A 13,655-nucleotide genomic window follows, 5' to 3' on the forward strand; every position below is an offset into this window, starting at 1 on the left:
TGTTATAAAGGGTTCAGTGGGTGTCTGCCCCCTGCTGGTCGGTATGGTCTTTGCTGTGACACATTCGCACGCACGCACGCGCACACACACAACACACACACTCACTCATACACACTCGTTCTCTCTCTCACTCACTCACACACACACACACACACACACACACACACACACACACAGAGAGAGAGAACATGTTGTACATATCAGAGTCACTTTATTTCTTTAAATCTGATAACAACATGGCTTGTTCATTCTGCAGCAGTGATATTCTGTCTCTGAATATACATATAGTCTGATAACAGTCGTTAAACTATTTTACTACCAATTTCCAGCGAAGACGAAACGAACATGATAAAGAAAAAGATAAAGAAACAGAAACGGGAGCAGGGAGCTGCGGCGGGATGAGGAGTCACACACAACGTGTCGTTTACGGATCTTTACCAAAAGGAAAAAGGAAATCTGATTCACTAGTGATTAATAAAATAACTACAGGGATTGGTCTGAAAATGAATCACAAATAGTATTAAAGGAAAAAGGAAACATGGCTGATGATCCACTCAGATAAAATAAATTATTCAGAATGATTCAAGCGAACAAATATAAGAGACGTGATTACAACTCGGAGCAGCAGCAACAAATCTCACTTCAAAGAAATGATGACAAATGTAAATAACATCTTATTCCATCAAACTGAACCTTTTCAGAAACAGGCTGCATTTCAATGAGGTGAGGTCAAATATTTATAGATGTTTGACAACCACGTGTATTTGAAGCAGTTTGGACACATTCAATCGAGACCAGACACGGAACACTGGGGGGTTTGCAAAGTTCTGAAGCTAAATTTATTGAAATTTCTTATATTCCAAAGTACAATAATGTAATCCTCAAGTTATCAAAAATGAGTTTCCCCGTTTTTTTTAAAACTCCCATTTCATCTTGGACCTCTTACACCACGTCAGATTTTCCGATTACAAATGCGTGTGAGAGCACAGCGACTCGGACCCTCGTCAGACTAACATCCACCCGTGTGTTACTTTGTTGTGTCACATCGAGGTTTCCTCTCTTCTTCACAACACAGCACCAGGCTTGTGTACCAGTGACGGCAGCTTTTATTTCCGTCACTGTCATCTGAGTCTACAAGTCAAGCCACCCCTTGTGGACTGTGCGTATGCTCCTTCCTCTCCTCCCCCTCCTCCTCCTCCTCCTCTTTGCCGCTCTGCACAAGCGCCGAGGTGCAGCGCTATAGCTCGGTGCGAGAGCGTGATATACGAGGCCCTTTCCTGATTTCTTTCCTCTTCTCTTCCTTCCTCCTCCTCTTCTCCTCCTCCCTCAGGATCTTCTGGAAAGCCTCGGCTGTGTGAAGCACCTGCAGCACATGAGAAAGGGTGAGTGTAAAAAATCCCTCTCACAATATATTTCAGCTACAGGTTGGAAGGTCCTGAACCGGAGATCGTACTCACATCGTCTCTCTCTGTGCGGTACGGGTTTAAAAAGTCTGGCGTTTTCTCGATTATTCCCAGCTCCTGTGACATCTGAGAGAGAAGTGGTACAGACAGAGGACAGAGGACGAGAAGAAGAGGGAGAACGTCATCATTCCATCAAGAGAGACGTGGAATGGAAACGACAAGTATGATGAACTTTGGCGAGCAGGTGCAGATAAAATCTACATTTCCTCTCATTATCGCCGCTTATTTCCTCGTCGATGCTTCAGAGAGCGTCGTGAAATGGAGAGTAAGGTGACTGAGGCACAGAGCGAGGGCAGGATGCACGACTTCAGGGTTCTACCTGCTTCCAGTCGCAGAATTAATCCACTGTTTAATCCTCTTGGCGCGTTGCTGAGGTCACAGATTAATCCTGCAGGAGTTTAGTTCATCAATTCACACGTCAAACAGGGAGAACAGGGAGACTTTTTCCTTTTGAAGCTTCTAAGGCAACAACCCTTTGTGGATAGATGTTGTGATGACTTGACACATTCTGCAGTGATGAAAGACGTATGAGCTGATACTGAGAATTTATTGGACACTGACATAACGGAAGATTGCTCTACAAATCTATGCACCTGTCACATTTACCTCACCTGTGATATATACCATTCAACCCCCTGCACTGAAAAGTATTTATGTTTTTCAATAAGGAGATATGTTGAATTCTGAACTGTAACTATTCTTAATTTGTCAATGATTCAGTTTAGAGCCACGAGACCAAACTATGTTCTGTTGCTGTAATAAACATTTCAAATGTGAGTTATTTGACTGTACTAACATTTTGCTCTGGTTTTAATTACAGAGAAAATTGCTATTATTGCTATAATTACTCATTATCAGACAGTCAAGGCCTTTACTTTGAGCCTGAAACCAAATTAGCACTTAAATGTGGTCTGTATTTCCAGCTGCTTTATCCCGGCAACAACCTTTCATCGTTTTCATAACCTTACTGCAGAAGACTTCAGTGGATTGTGATAATGCAGTTTTTAAAAAGGTGACGGTGCAAGTCAGTGTCTGGTCTTACAAGAGTGAGGACATGTTGGTGGGATCCTCCGGTAAAAACCCCCGTCTGGTTACAGAAGTTCAGGCCCCAGCGCAGCAGGCCGCCCCAGTCCGAGTTCCGGTCGTAGTAGTGGTGGACGATTCGGGGGAAACGCAACGCCACGTCGCCGAAGAACGCCGTGTTCTCCACCACATGGGAGTAAGCTGCAGGGAGGAGAAGACAGAGGAAATGAAACAGGAAGACATTTTGATTTGTAAGATACATGTGTGCATAGAAAACACAGAACATGGTGATAGACAGAGAAGGAAGAAGGACGAATAAACCTGAAAAGAAGGTCGAAGCTAAAACTCAAGATTTTTTCCGGAGAGAGTTGATATTATTGGCACCAAAAGAGGATGAGGTGACAGAGGTGGAGCTTTCAGAGACGAGTAACGGACAAACCAATCAGAGGTGATGGAGACAGAACCAAGCGTGTGGGAGAGACGTTGACCTACATCAGCAGAGACCCTGAGAAAAAAGAAACGATGAAAGGGCTGAGGTGCGAGTGGGAAGCAGACCTTCTTTGATCTTGTCGTCCATGGGGAAGGGGTCGTCCGGCTGCATGTTGGCCGTAACCAGGATTTGCTTCGAGTCCTCCAACACCTTATAAACGAGACATAGAGATGAGAAGTCAGGTTAATTTGTTCTACGCCGTGAGTTCAACTTATTGTGGTAGTGACGGAGAGTCAACAACAATGCTGTTTCCTATTTCATGGATCCTGATGGGACTGACATTTATGGGTGTGTGCAACTTGGTGCAGATATAAATAAAAATCCAGATATGTTAGATTTAAATGTGTTTTTTTTATAAGGCGTTGGTTGTTTTGGAGCCAATGTGGACTAACAGGTTGAGGCGGATTGAGGATTCTTTCCACTTGCTTTAACAAGCCAAGATAAACTCTTGCCCTGAGCAGAGGTATGCGCTCTCTGGGCTCCTTCTTCCTACTGTGCACACCACTTTATGATCAGTTAGGTAATAAGGCTCCGAAGCAAGAAAGCAAGTCATTTTAAGTTTTTAGATATTACACTTAAACTGGGCACTTGTTTGAAGCCGGTCTGGTTGCGTCAAACAGATTCGCTGCATCCACAGAAACAACAAGCATCTTCTGAGACCAGAGATTTCACAGTTTATGTCACATTCCAACAATCCTGGCGCGCACAGACACAGACTGAGATCAGAGTCACGGTCTGTGGAGGTAGAATAAAGAAGCCACATGGGCAGAAGCTCTATCTCACATTCACAGAGCGGTACAAAAAATGCTGACACGGTGATTCCGCCTCCGAAGGTAGACTGTGCCCCTCGTCCTTGTGAGAGACGCACATGCATAAGATAACTGTCCTCTGGGAGGCGGAGGCCCACTGTGTAAAGCCCGCCCCCCAGCCTACAGTGGGAGAGAGTGGCCCAGTAAGCAGCCGAGTTTCGATTTTACATTCGAGGAAACACGCTGATGAATGTGATCGCTGGATTTGAAGCCTTTGATTCTCTTATCCTTCTATCTGCTGAGAGCACGACAGGCTGGAGCTTAACTGGAGTTGTTAAACGTGCTGGACACACACACACACACACACACACACACACACACACACACACACACACACACACACACACACACACACACACACACACACACACACACACACACACACACACACACACACACACACACGTCCTACCTTGAAGAGTCCTTTGAGCATGATGTCTATGATCTTGTACTGCTGGTTAATGTCGTTCAGCTCCACCAGGTTCTTCAGCGCGTTCAGCTGATCCTTCCTCTTGGTCTCAAACAGCCGCTTGTCTGACAGGAGGAGATCAGGAGGGCACACACTCTTCATGTGGGCATAACACACACACGCACACACAAATGTATTCATGAGCATGCATTAGTTCACACAGAGACACACACAGGCGTGACTGTGCATCGGGCAGCAGCCGCCTCCACACTGACAGCAGAAGGATACAGATCTCCAGGTTGGAGTCATGTCTGTGTCTGTGCATGTCCGAGTCCGCCGAGCTGAGGGCGACAGCGGCCAGGGCCACGACCACCGCACAGAGACTCTGCATGGTCACCAGGGGGCGGCAGAGAGGCACTCTACGAGACACAGACGACAAGTCATGAGACACATCGATCATCACATTGTTAAATCTCAAATTAGTGACACAGGATTTTAATGAGTTCAAACCATGAGGGTGAATATCACATCTTCTTTTGATACAGAAACAATCTCGTCAGAAATCTGGAATGATCTTCTTCTTTCAAAGCTGCTTGGAAAGGTTACGTCCCCTGTGATGCTTGTGGAATATGTGAAGTAGAGAGACATGCCGGGGAGATGTGTGGACAATATGGACGACCAGAGGGGATCCAGCAGTTGAAGAGGGGGCTCCTTATGTTCCTTCTAAAAAACACATCTGATGTCTGGCACTTGGGAAACCCCAGAGGAGCATTTACAGTCTCTGCAGCAGACCGGCTCTTAGCTCTTTGCTCTCTCCCCCCCCCCTCAATCCAAATGCAACGTCCTTTTCCTCAGAGGCCGTTTTATTTTATACATTTCGAAAGGGAGGCATGAAAGCACGAGGATGGACACAACAGCTAAAAATAGGACCTCATCAAATGAAAATTTGATGAAAGCCACATTTTTAAGAAAAACATGAGTGGAAAACAGGAGTAACTCGAGGGGGGGGGGCAGCAGCCACAATGTTGATGAAAAGCTACAACACATAATTCACATAATTCATGCATAATTTATCAAGGGCTCCGTCAATACACAATCAGAGGGGTGCAGAGGGGGCACGGAGGTGGAATGGGAGTAAAGGGAGAGTCAGATTGTGAAGCAGGAGGAGGACGGGAGGCGGGAGATGAGCAGAGGGGTGACGGGGCGTTTGGAGAACGATGGGGTGGAGGCTGGGAAGTCGTACGGCGAGACCCTGCAGGAAACAACAGCTTTCCTGGTAAATATTTCATCTACTTTTGCTAAGACACGGCGATAAAAACAGAGAGACACACAGATAAGAGAACAAGCGGGAGATAGAGGAGGAGAACAAGGCGAGGGGATGATGAGCAGCAGGGACTTGATTTTGCTCTGACGAAATTAATCTTTACAAGCTCGGCTGCCAAATCCTGAAGCTGCCGGACGAGGAAGTGAGCAAACCTCACCGGGTATGAATGTTAATTTGTCCCCTTAAGGATCTTACTTAAATCCGAGGGGGGGGGGAAAGCATATGCTCCGGGACACCCGAGTCCACCATTGCTCCTCAGAGAGACGGGTACCGTGGACCAACAGCAACCGTTTCCAACTCAAAACCTCCTCCTCCTGCTTTGAATTCAGTGCCTGCAGATATTGAAAACAAACTCCCTGAAGTTTGCAGCTACTTCAATTTCGGCTGTTTATGGTCGTCAGCAGAAAACAAGTGTTCCCGAAGACAGCTGAGCGAGGACAATGTTCGATTAAGGCCAATTTCTGCATTCTGGGAACATCTTTTGGGTTCCGTCCCAGCTTTCTGAGAAACGCTGCTCTAAATATCCTTAAGTGCCGATGGAAAGCCTCAGTATTTGTAGATAACAGCCGCGGGGTAGGGGGCCGCGTCTCTCCCCTGGCAGCAGCTCATCGGGTGAGTTGATCAGCTATATATATGTGTAGCTCTGACAGATATTTATGAGCATAGAGGTTATCGTCGCCGCCGCCGCCGCTACGATTTAATGCAGTCAACATATATTTCCAGCAGATGCTAAAGTTTTCATGTGGCGAGGAAAAGTGCTGAGACCTCAAGAAGCAGCGCAAGGACGTTAAGGAGGGGATCAATCATCTAATGCATCCATTAACTGTAAGCAGGCAAACCTAATTACACCGGCTGATCGCTGGAGGAAATCAAAGTCAGAGGAAAACCCACCAGTGCAGCACTTAGGGTTGAGGATCAGATTACACGTGGAGAAACTCTGACAAACGACACGATACCAAGTTCCCCCCGTGAAGCTTTTTCTGGGCTGCGAGGGGAATAAATAAGGGATTTGACTGATAAACCAAACATCATCACTTTATCCTGCACCTTTCTCAGAGACACCAGCCCAGCTCACACTCCATCAACACAGGACATGTCCTCTCATACTCTGCCCGGGACGGATTCCCCATCATGTGTCCCAAGTCGGGGAGGCCCTGGTTTTAGATTTGGCCCCATCAGGGGCACTCCGGTTGGGCGAAGGTGTATTCGCCACGGGGGGGGGGGAAGGTCTGGAGGCTGAGTGGTTCTTGATGAAGCCGTGTAAACCCACGTAAATCTCTTGGCCCGGAGGAGATTTTCCTCTCAACCAACGGCAATCTCCTGCGGCACAGAGGCTGAAGTTTGATTTCCTGTGTGGGAGATCCAGTTTCCAGCTTTGGGCACCGATATCTAATCACTGCGCCGAGCTGTCCGGGTGAGACTCCCCGCTGTGAGAACATCTCACACCACGCAGTGCGATGCGTATCTGCCTCTTCTCTGCTCCGAAACACAAACAAAAAAAAATTCAATCAGCTCCCTTCTGCTGACCGACCGACTCGGTGACATTGACTCCGAGAGGGGAAGCTGAACCCTGAGGTGAGAGGAGGTGAGAGGAGCTGCAGAGGGGACGGAGGAGGAAAGATGCAGATGTGCAGGAGGAGTGGATCCAGATCTGCCTCAGGCCGCCTGCTGAGGAGGTTTGAGGTTCAAGGACTGACACATAATCTCTCTCTCTCCCCCCCACCCCCCTGCTCTATCATCATTCATGCAGAGTCAGAGCCACGGGCATGCGTAATGGTGATGACGGCTGAGTGAAGACTGGCATGTGCACCATCAATTACCGATGACTTGATTACACGTCCCCTGCATGACCCAGGATCCCCTGCAGGCACCTCATCCTTCTCGTTTACATCCCATAATTGCACGTTCATTCACACGCTGTGACGTGAGACACGTCTTCAAAGCTGATGTGCATCAATGTCTCAACGTTATTTTTTACATAAGATTTCCTCAATGGGAAGTGTTTCAAGTCGCTGCTTGAGATATTCATTCCGCCCGTCATCGCGGCTCCTCTGCCCCGGCCGGAGCCACCATCCCGCGGCCAGCACCGCACATCCGACCCGGTGGTGTGGTGGTGGTGGTGGTGGTGGGGGGGGGAGCTTCCAGACACACAACTCGCGGATCACTCACCGTGTTGTAGCGGGGAAAGGGGCAGCGATGCACGGCGGCGATCAGCCCGGTTCGATAACCTCCGGATCCCCACACTGCGCGGCCGGCGGAGCGATGACGGGGGGTGGGGAACGGGGCGGTGGGACTCGCCCCTCTCGGTCCTCAGGTGGAGGTGGAGCTGGTCCTTCACACGCGGCTCTCGCTGCTCCAGTCCGCCCGCGACACGATCTCACCGGCGGCTGCGACCTGGACGAATGACGGCGGAGCACGGAGGAAGGATGTGGTTTCCGCACGGAGGGCTTAGAGAGGGACACACAGGCAGCGCGTGTGGCAGTGAACTGTTTCCCCTCTGAGAGTTTCCTCTGCTGCAGGAAGACTTGAAATAAAACCATATAAACGTGTTAAATATTAATAATATAAATCATTTAATTTGCAAAGCTGAAGTAAAAGCACGTGACCTTTGAGGCTGAATCACCACCTCAGACACGGGGCTGGGAAATATCATCAAAAATACAAATCCTCACAATAAGAATCATCATAATAATCACAGTAATAAGAATAACTTTATTTGTGTAGCACTTTTCTAAACAAGGTTACAAAGTTCTTCATAAAAATCCATGGCAAAAAATGTGTAAACTAAAATAAAAGCTGTTCAATTCAGTTAAATGTTAAGATAAGATAAGAGGAGATATTCCTTTATTAGTCCCACAATGGGGGCATTAGCAGTATTACAGCAGCAAGAGTCAAATAGGCCTCAGTAAGTATTAATAAGTAACATGCAATACTTAAGTGTAAGAAATATAGAAATATATATAAAAATGAATCGAATTTAAACTACTATATACAGTTTAATGACATGTACAGTTAATAGACTGCACATGAATCATTGTTATTGCATGGACAGGTGAATATAGCTCAGTTAAGAGAGTAAAAGCCCATAATGGGTGCCTGTAGTTTTACTGGGAGCAGAGCTGGTTGTTCAGTTTTGCCGCTGCAGGAAGAAATCATAACATAATAAGGTCAAGACTTTAAAATGTATAGAGAGGAACCCAACAGTTCCCACAACGAGCAGCACTTTGTGGAGAGAAAAAACTCCTCATTAACTGGAAGAAACCTGGAGAACCAGACTCGGTGTGGGCGACATCTGCCTCGACCGGGATAATAGAGGTCACATTATTATTTATTTAACATTTAAAATACTGTTTTTTCAGCTCCTGAGTGAAGGTCGCGCTTCTAAACTCTTCTTTTTTAAGGCAGAGAATGACCAACACTTGCTAAACAATAAAACACTTTGGTATAATTATTGATATTGTTTTATTGCCCAGCACTACTTGAAAAATAAAAGGTTCACTTGAGTACAAATGAACTCCCTTGGTTTTCTTTCATGGAAAGCTGCCAGGTAAATTGAAGGTCATCGAATACCTCTCGCACCAAAATTATCTGGTACACATGGTTTTTTTATTGAACGTGTGTAAACCTGCTTAAATTGAGTCGTTTCCCGTTGCCAGTAGAAACGTTTGCCAGTTTTTCATCATGTTCAACTTTCCCAAAGCTCTCTCAACTCAATTGACTCTGGAGTACAACCCCCAACCCTCACTGGGATCAAACCTTCCTCCCTGGGCACAGGGATTGGCGTATGGGGTGAAGCCAGAAGCTAACAACTGTAATTACCAAGTCAATTACTTCTTTAGCTTTTCTTTCATTTCATGTGTTGCATGAGTCACAGAAATTCAAACGTGTCCCTCTCTCCCTTGCTCACAGCCCCCGGGGACCCGAGGGATTAAGCAGAAAAACAAGCAGTATTTTAATTTGACAGCTTTTTATTTTCAATTTGCCAGAAAGGCCACTTAACAGAATCCATGAACGTGACTCGGTCGTCCAGATAACACATTAATACAGTGACGGCAGGTTTGACCTTGACCGGTGTCACTACGCAGCTGTAAAATTCTAAATTAAGCAACATTTTTATGAAGATCGTGTCCTTCAGGTGGTCAAGGAAAAAGTAGAGATCGTCTGGTTTGGTGAAATTAATGGTCGAACATAGAAGAAGAATCATAACATTGAGATTGGCCCAAATGGGTTTTAAATCAGAAATCTTTAAGTACTACGTTGCCTTATAATCACAAAAGCTCCGAGATGAACAACCTGTAAATTCAAAGTACTTTCAAAGAACAATCCAAGGCTGTGAATTCTTTCACTGTGGCACTTAAGTTAAGAACGTGCTGCTTTAAGATGAGAACAGAGAAACACGAGAGGCATCAAGGACTGTAGGGATCAAAGAAACATAACAATAAATTAACAATTAAAAGAAATGTCAAACTCATCATTTATGAACTCTATGTTTAGGTTCCCTGGAACATCAGCCGGTTGTCAGTGCAAAATCAGACAGAGAAATGAACACATCTCCAACGTGTCTGCAGAGAAGAGTTAAGGAGGCAAAGGAAGGAGACGATGTAGATGTGTGTGTGTGTGTGTGTGTGTGTGTGTGTGTGTGTGTGTGTGTGTGTGTGTGTGTGTGTGTGTGTATGATGTTTCAGTCGCAGGCGGTACTGTTCTGCTGGTTTCTTGTATTTGTTAACTATAAATATCACACGAAAATATCGTTTTTATATATCACGAAGCAGCAACTATGCTAATATCAAACTGCGCTGACGCTCACAGAGTATATGAGAGTGTGTGGGTGGATGACAGGAAGAGTGCATGCCTGTGTGTGTGTGGGGGGGGGGGGAGTAAATCAGCATGACGAATGTAGAGCACCTTTGAGTAGTGACTCTGAGTGAAATACAGTTAATGACTCTGTTGTAAAACATTGAGACTAAGTGAAAAGCACAACACACACAATAAATCGCCGGAGAAAATCCATGGGGATGTTCTGCTGACTCTGAGGAACAGTACGATTGAGATGATGACGTGTTGCTGCTTTGACAAAAACCCTGTCAGACGTACAAAGGCACGTTTCAGGTATTTGCAGAGTGTGAGCCGGAGTTCCGGTAAATGTGAGAGTCAGTGTGTGTGGTTTCTACAGATTACAGGTTGTTATGAGTGTGTTTCACTTCAGCTGAGGGATACAGGACGTTGCTGGGCAGACTGGGAGAGCAGCTCTTGACTGGTGTCTGGACGCTGAGGGCCTCCATCATATTCCTCACTCTCTGCTTGTGCTCCTCTGTGGGTGGCGGCTGCAGGACACTGCTCTGGACCTGAGTGAACGAAAAGAAGAACGAGGGTTTTATTCTGTGGTGTTATAAAGGGGAGGAGAGATGAGTAATGGTTCGGAGGTGAGAGGACAAAAAAACCCAAATACTGAAGAATAGATAAAATAAAATGTCTTCAGAGAGAAAATGGTCTTAAAGTCTTTTGGCTGGACCAACAGCTGACTGAGCGATGAAGTTACACCATTACTCAGCCAGGAGTTTTAAAATGAACTGACGCAAACAGATGCTATTATGTAATCGGGACATTTACAGACACTGTTGCCAACTTGGCACATTTACTCACTTTATAAACACTTTGATCTACTTTTATTCTTATTAATATCCAGCTGGTAGCTACAAATTTAGGATAGAATGAGTCATCACCTCATCAGTCCATTAGACATTATGATCTTGACCTTCGAAATGTAAAATCAAATTAGTTCCACACACGTTTCAGCCACATACAAGCTTTTGAACTACTACATTTTAATATTTAACCAAAGAGCCACTTAGAAAACATAATACCTGAACCCTAACTACCACTTTCCAAGGTCCCCACAACGTGAGTAATACAGAGACTACCTTCAAACGTGCGCCCCCACACCGGGGTTTTGCAAAGTGCTGAATGAGTAAGCAAGACAGGAACCACTTCTACGGCAAAAATGAAACAATTTATTTGAGCTGTCAAAGGCGCACACAACAGATAAAATGTGTGCAAAGGCTGTGGAGCAGCAAATGGAGCTGTACTGTGGATGTAGCTGTCTACTTCTGACAATAAAGAACAGAGAACACTTGACATACGCAGCGTAAAGGAAATGAAAATCTCATGGAGAAAACAATCAAACGACCAGAGGAGGCTTTTCAAAAGGTCACAGATCACGGACGGCAGCTACGAGCAGCAGGGGAGGCCGACTCTGAACACAACGACTGTTCAGGCTTGTTCATGAAGAATCGCCAAGCTTCCACTGATGTGCACCCCCGCCCTGCATGAAGGTCACCTGAGTGCATTCGCTCACTTCCTGGACTATGGTCTGTATTTATGTGGAGCTTTTTGTGGTCTTAATAACCACTCGAGGTGCTTTAGAGTAGAGTTGACATTCACTCATTCACACAGCGCCTCTACATCCAGCACTTTGTCAGTCACTCATGCAACTCATTCACATGCTGCCGGCACAGCCATCAGGAGCAATCTGCAGTTGAGCGTCTTGCCCAAGGACACTTAGGCAAGTAGACTGAACAGGTGAATGGAACCAGCGATTAGTGGAAAGGCCTGCTGAGCGTCCCGAGCCACGGACGCCTCCCTTCACACCTCACTGTGATCTTCACATCCAGCCTGAAGATCTGAGCTGAGTGATGGCTGCTGCATGATCAAGAACATGAAAATAAATCTGCTTTATGTACGAAAATAGCAGAAATTAACTAATAAATGTCCTGGAGGTCGTCATGAAGGTCGTCTGCATCTGTTAAGAATCACCGAGTAATAAAAGAATATTGATACAATACTGTTGTGAGCTGCATCAGCACAATTATTGGTATAATAATTGTCACCACTTTATCATAATCCTCTTCATGGTCGTTATAATCAGGCAGCTGCACTGACTGCTGCAGGGATGAAGGTCTGCTGGTATCTTCTGGTTTGAACTGGTGCAGGATTTAAGTTGGAGTGCACGAGAGCTGACGGTATTACAGAGGATAAACAAACAGACGGGATAAAGGCTACATCTGATTACATCAGGCAAAGTGCTCACCCACACCCCCAGAGTCAAAGCTCACTCATACGACTACAACAGGAGCAGTTTCTGGATCCAACAAGGCTGCAGCAGAAGACCACAACAACTGACATACTGTAAATTCATCATTAAGAGAGAAGCAGCATTCAAGATTAACATCTGAACATCTGTTTTTATTTGGCAACACCAAGTGAGTATTTTGAGGACAAGGGGCAGAATAAAGAAATGCCTCCAACACTGTTCAGTAATTGAAAAGAGTCAAAGGGGCAACGAGAGGTGAATGAAGTGGCGTTAGTCGGGTGAGAACAATTTGGAGTGCAAAGAGAAGCAAGGAAACAGGGGGGGGGGGAAGCAGAGAAGGCTGGAAAGTGAAAGGTTGGGCATTATTAGCAAAAATGAAAGGGGAAAGAAAGAGTAATGGCTGAGACATTCCCTCAGGACTGGGGGGGGAAAGTTATTAGAAGTCTGCAAGCTTTGGAAATTATGAAAAGAGGTTCTCCCCTTAGATCAGCTGTGATCTGACAGGCTACAGTGTGTGCAGAGCAAGCTGCAGCAGCTTCCCCCCTGCTTCTACTTAACTGGATCCGACCTACACGTTCAGTTTGAGAGAGGAACACAAGCACATGCACACGTATTAAGAGGCGGAAATACCCAGAGGCTGCTCACAGTGGGAGTTTACACACACACACAACCTCAGATGGTGGTTGTGTCAGGACTCGTGGGGGGGAAGCCAGATAGTGATGTGATACCAGCTCACTGACAAATGTGCTCAGATAATGTCGCCATAAACTGAGATTTCACTTCAGTGCAAAAGCAGTTTGACAAAAGCCACGAAAACTGTGAAGCGTGTTTGTGTGTGAGTGACAGATTGAGGCAGAGGATGAAAGGAGAGAAAAATCATACAGTCGAGAATGTTAGGAGAACATTGAACCCTGCCTCCTTTAAACTGCCTCAGACACACACACAGACACACACACACACACACACAGACACACACACACATGCAAGCCTTCACACAGTCCATGACTCCCTGGCACACACCGCACTGTGAGCTGCAGCCATCATTCT

The 13,655-nt window shown here is 45.9% G+C and overlaps 2 protein-coding genes across 2 annotated transcripts in view; both read right to left on the reverse strand.

The window, feature by feature from the left end:
• Window positions 1-194: 194 nt before the first annotated feature.
• On the reverse strand, window positions 195-7,961 carry LOC118123180 (coiled-coil domain-containing protein 134). The gene is made up of 7 exons (XM_035180379.2): window positions 7,688-7,961; window positions 4,483-4,613; window positions 4,198-4,319; window positions 3,042-3,126; window positions 2,506-2,687; window positions 1,458-1,529; window positions 195-1,363 (listed from the first exon to the last, which is right to left on the reverse strand). Exons 2-7 carry the CDS (start codon window positions 4,583-4,585, stop codon window positions 1,238-1,240), a joined length of 690 nt encoding a protein of 229 aa, XP_035036270.1. The 5' UTR covers window positions 4,586-4,613; window positions 7,688-7,961; the 3' UTR covers window positions 195-1,237.
• A 1,560-nt stretch (window positions 7,962-9,521) lies between these two features.
• Window positions 9,522-13,655, reverse strand: part of LOC118123589 (meiosis inhibitor protein 1) — a 35,831-nt gene continuing 31,697 nt past the window's right edge. Inside the window, exons 31-32 of the mRNA XM_047343991.1 lie at window positions 10,736-10,863; window positions 9,522-10,080 (exon numbers count right to left, since the gene is read on the reverse strand). Of these exons, the coding sequence (XP_047199947.1) occupies window positions 10,026-10,080; window positions 10,736-10,863 (183 nt within the window). The 3' untranslated portion in view covers window positions 9,522-10,025. The remainder of the gene's footprint in view (window positions 10,081-10,735; window positions 10,864-13,655) is intronic.

Source organism: Hippoglossus stenolepis, chromosome 16 (assembly GCF_022539355.2).
Source record: "Hippoglossus stenolepis isolate QCI-W04-F060 chromosome 16, HSTE1.2, whole genome shotgun sequence".
In the NCBI taxonomy this organism is placed as follows: Eukaryota; Metazoa; Chordata; class Actinopteri; order Pleuronectiformes; family Pleuronectidae; genus Hippoglossus; species Hippoglossus stenolepis.

Coding starts and splice junctions, on each gene's coding strand:
- LOC118123180 (XM_035180379.2), bottom strand. CDS start 4,585: ATGCAGAGTCTCTGTGCGGTGGTCGTGGCCCTGGCCGCTGTCGCCCTC. Junction 3,127..4,197: donor TGCTCAAAGGACTCTTCAAG/GTAGGACGTGTG, acceptor CTCGTTTATAAG/GTGTTGGAGGACTCGAAGCA. Junction 1,530..2,505: donor ACCAACATGTCCTCACTCTT/GTAAGACCAGAC, acceptor CTTCTCTCTCAG/ATGTCACAGGAGCTGGGAAT.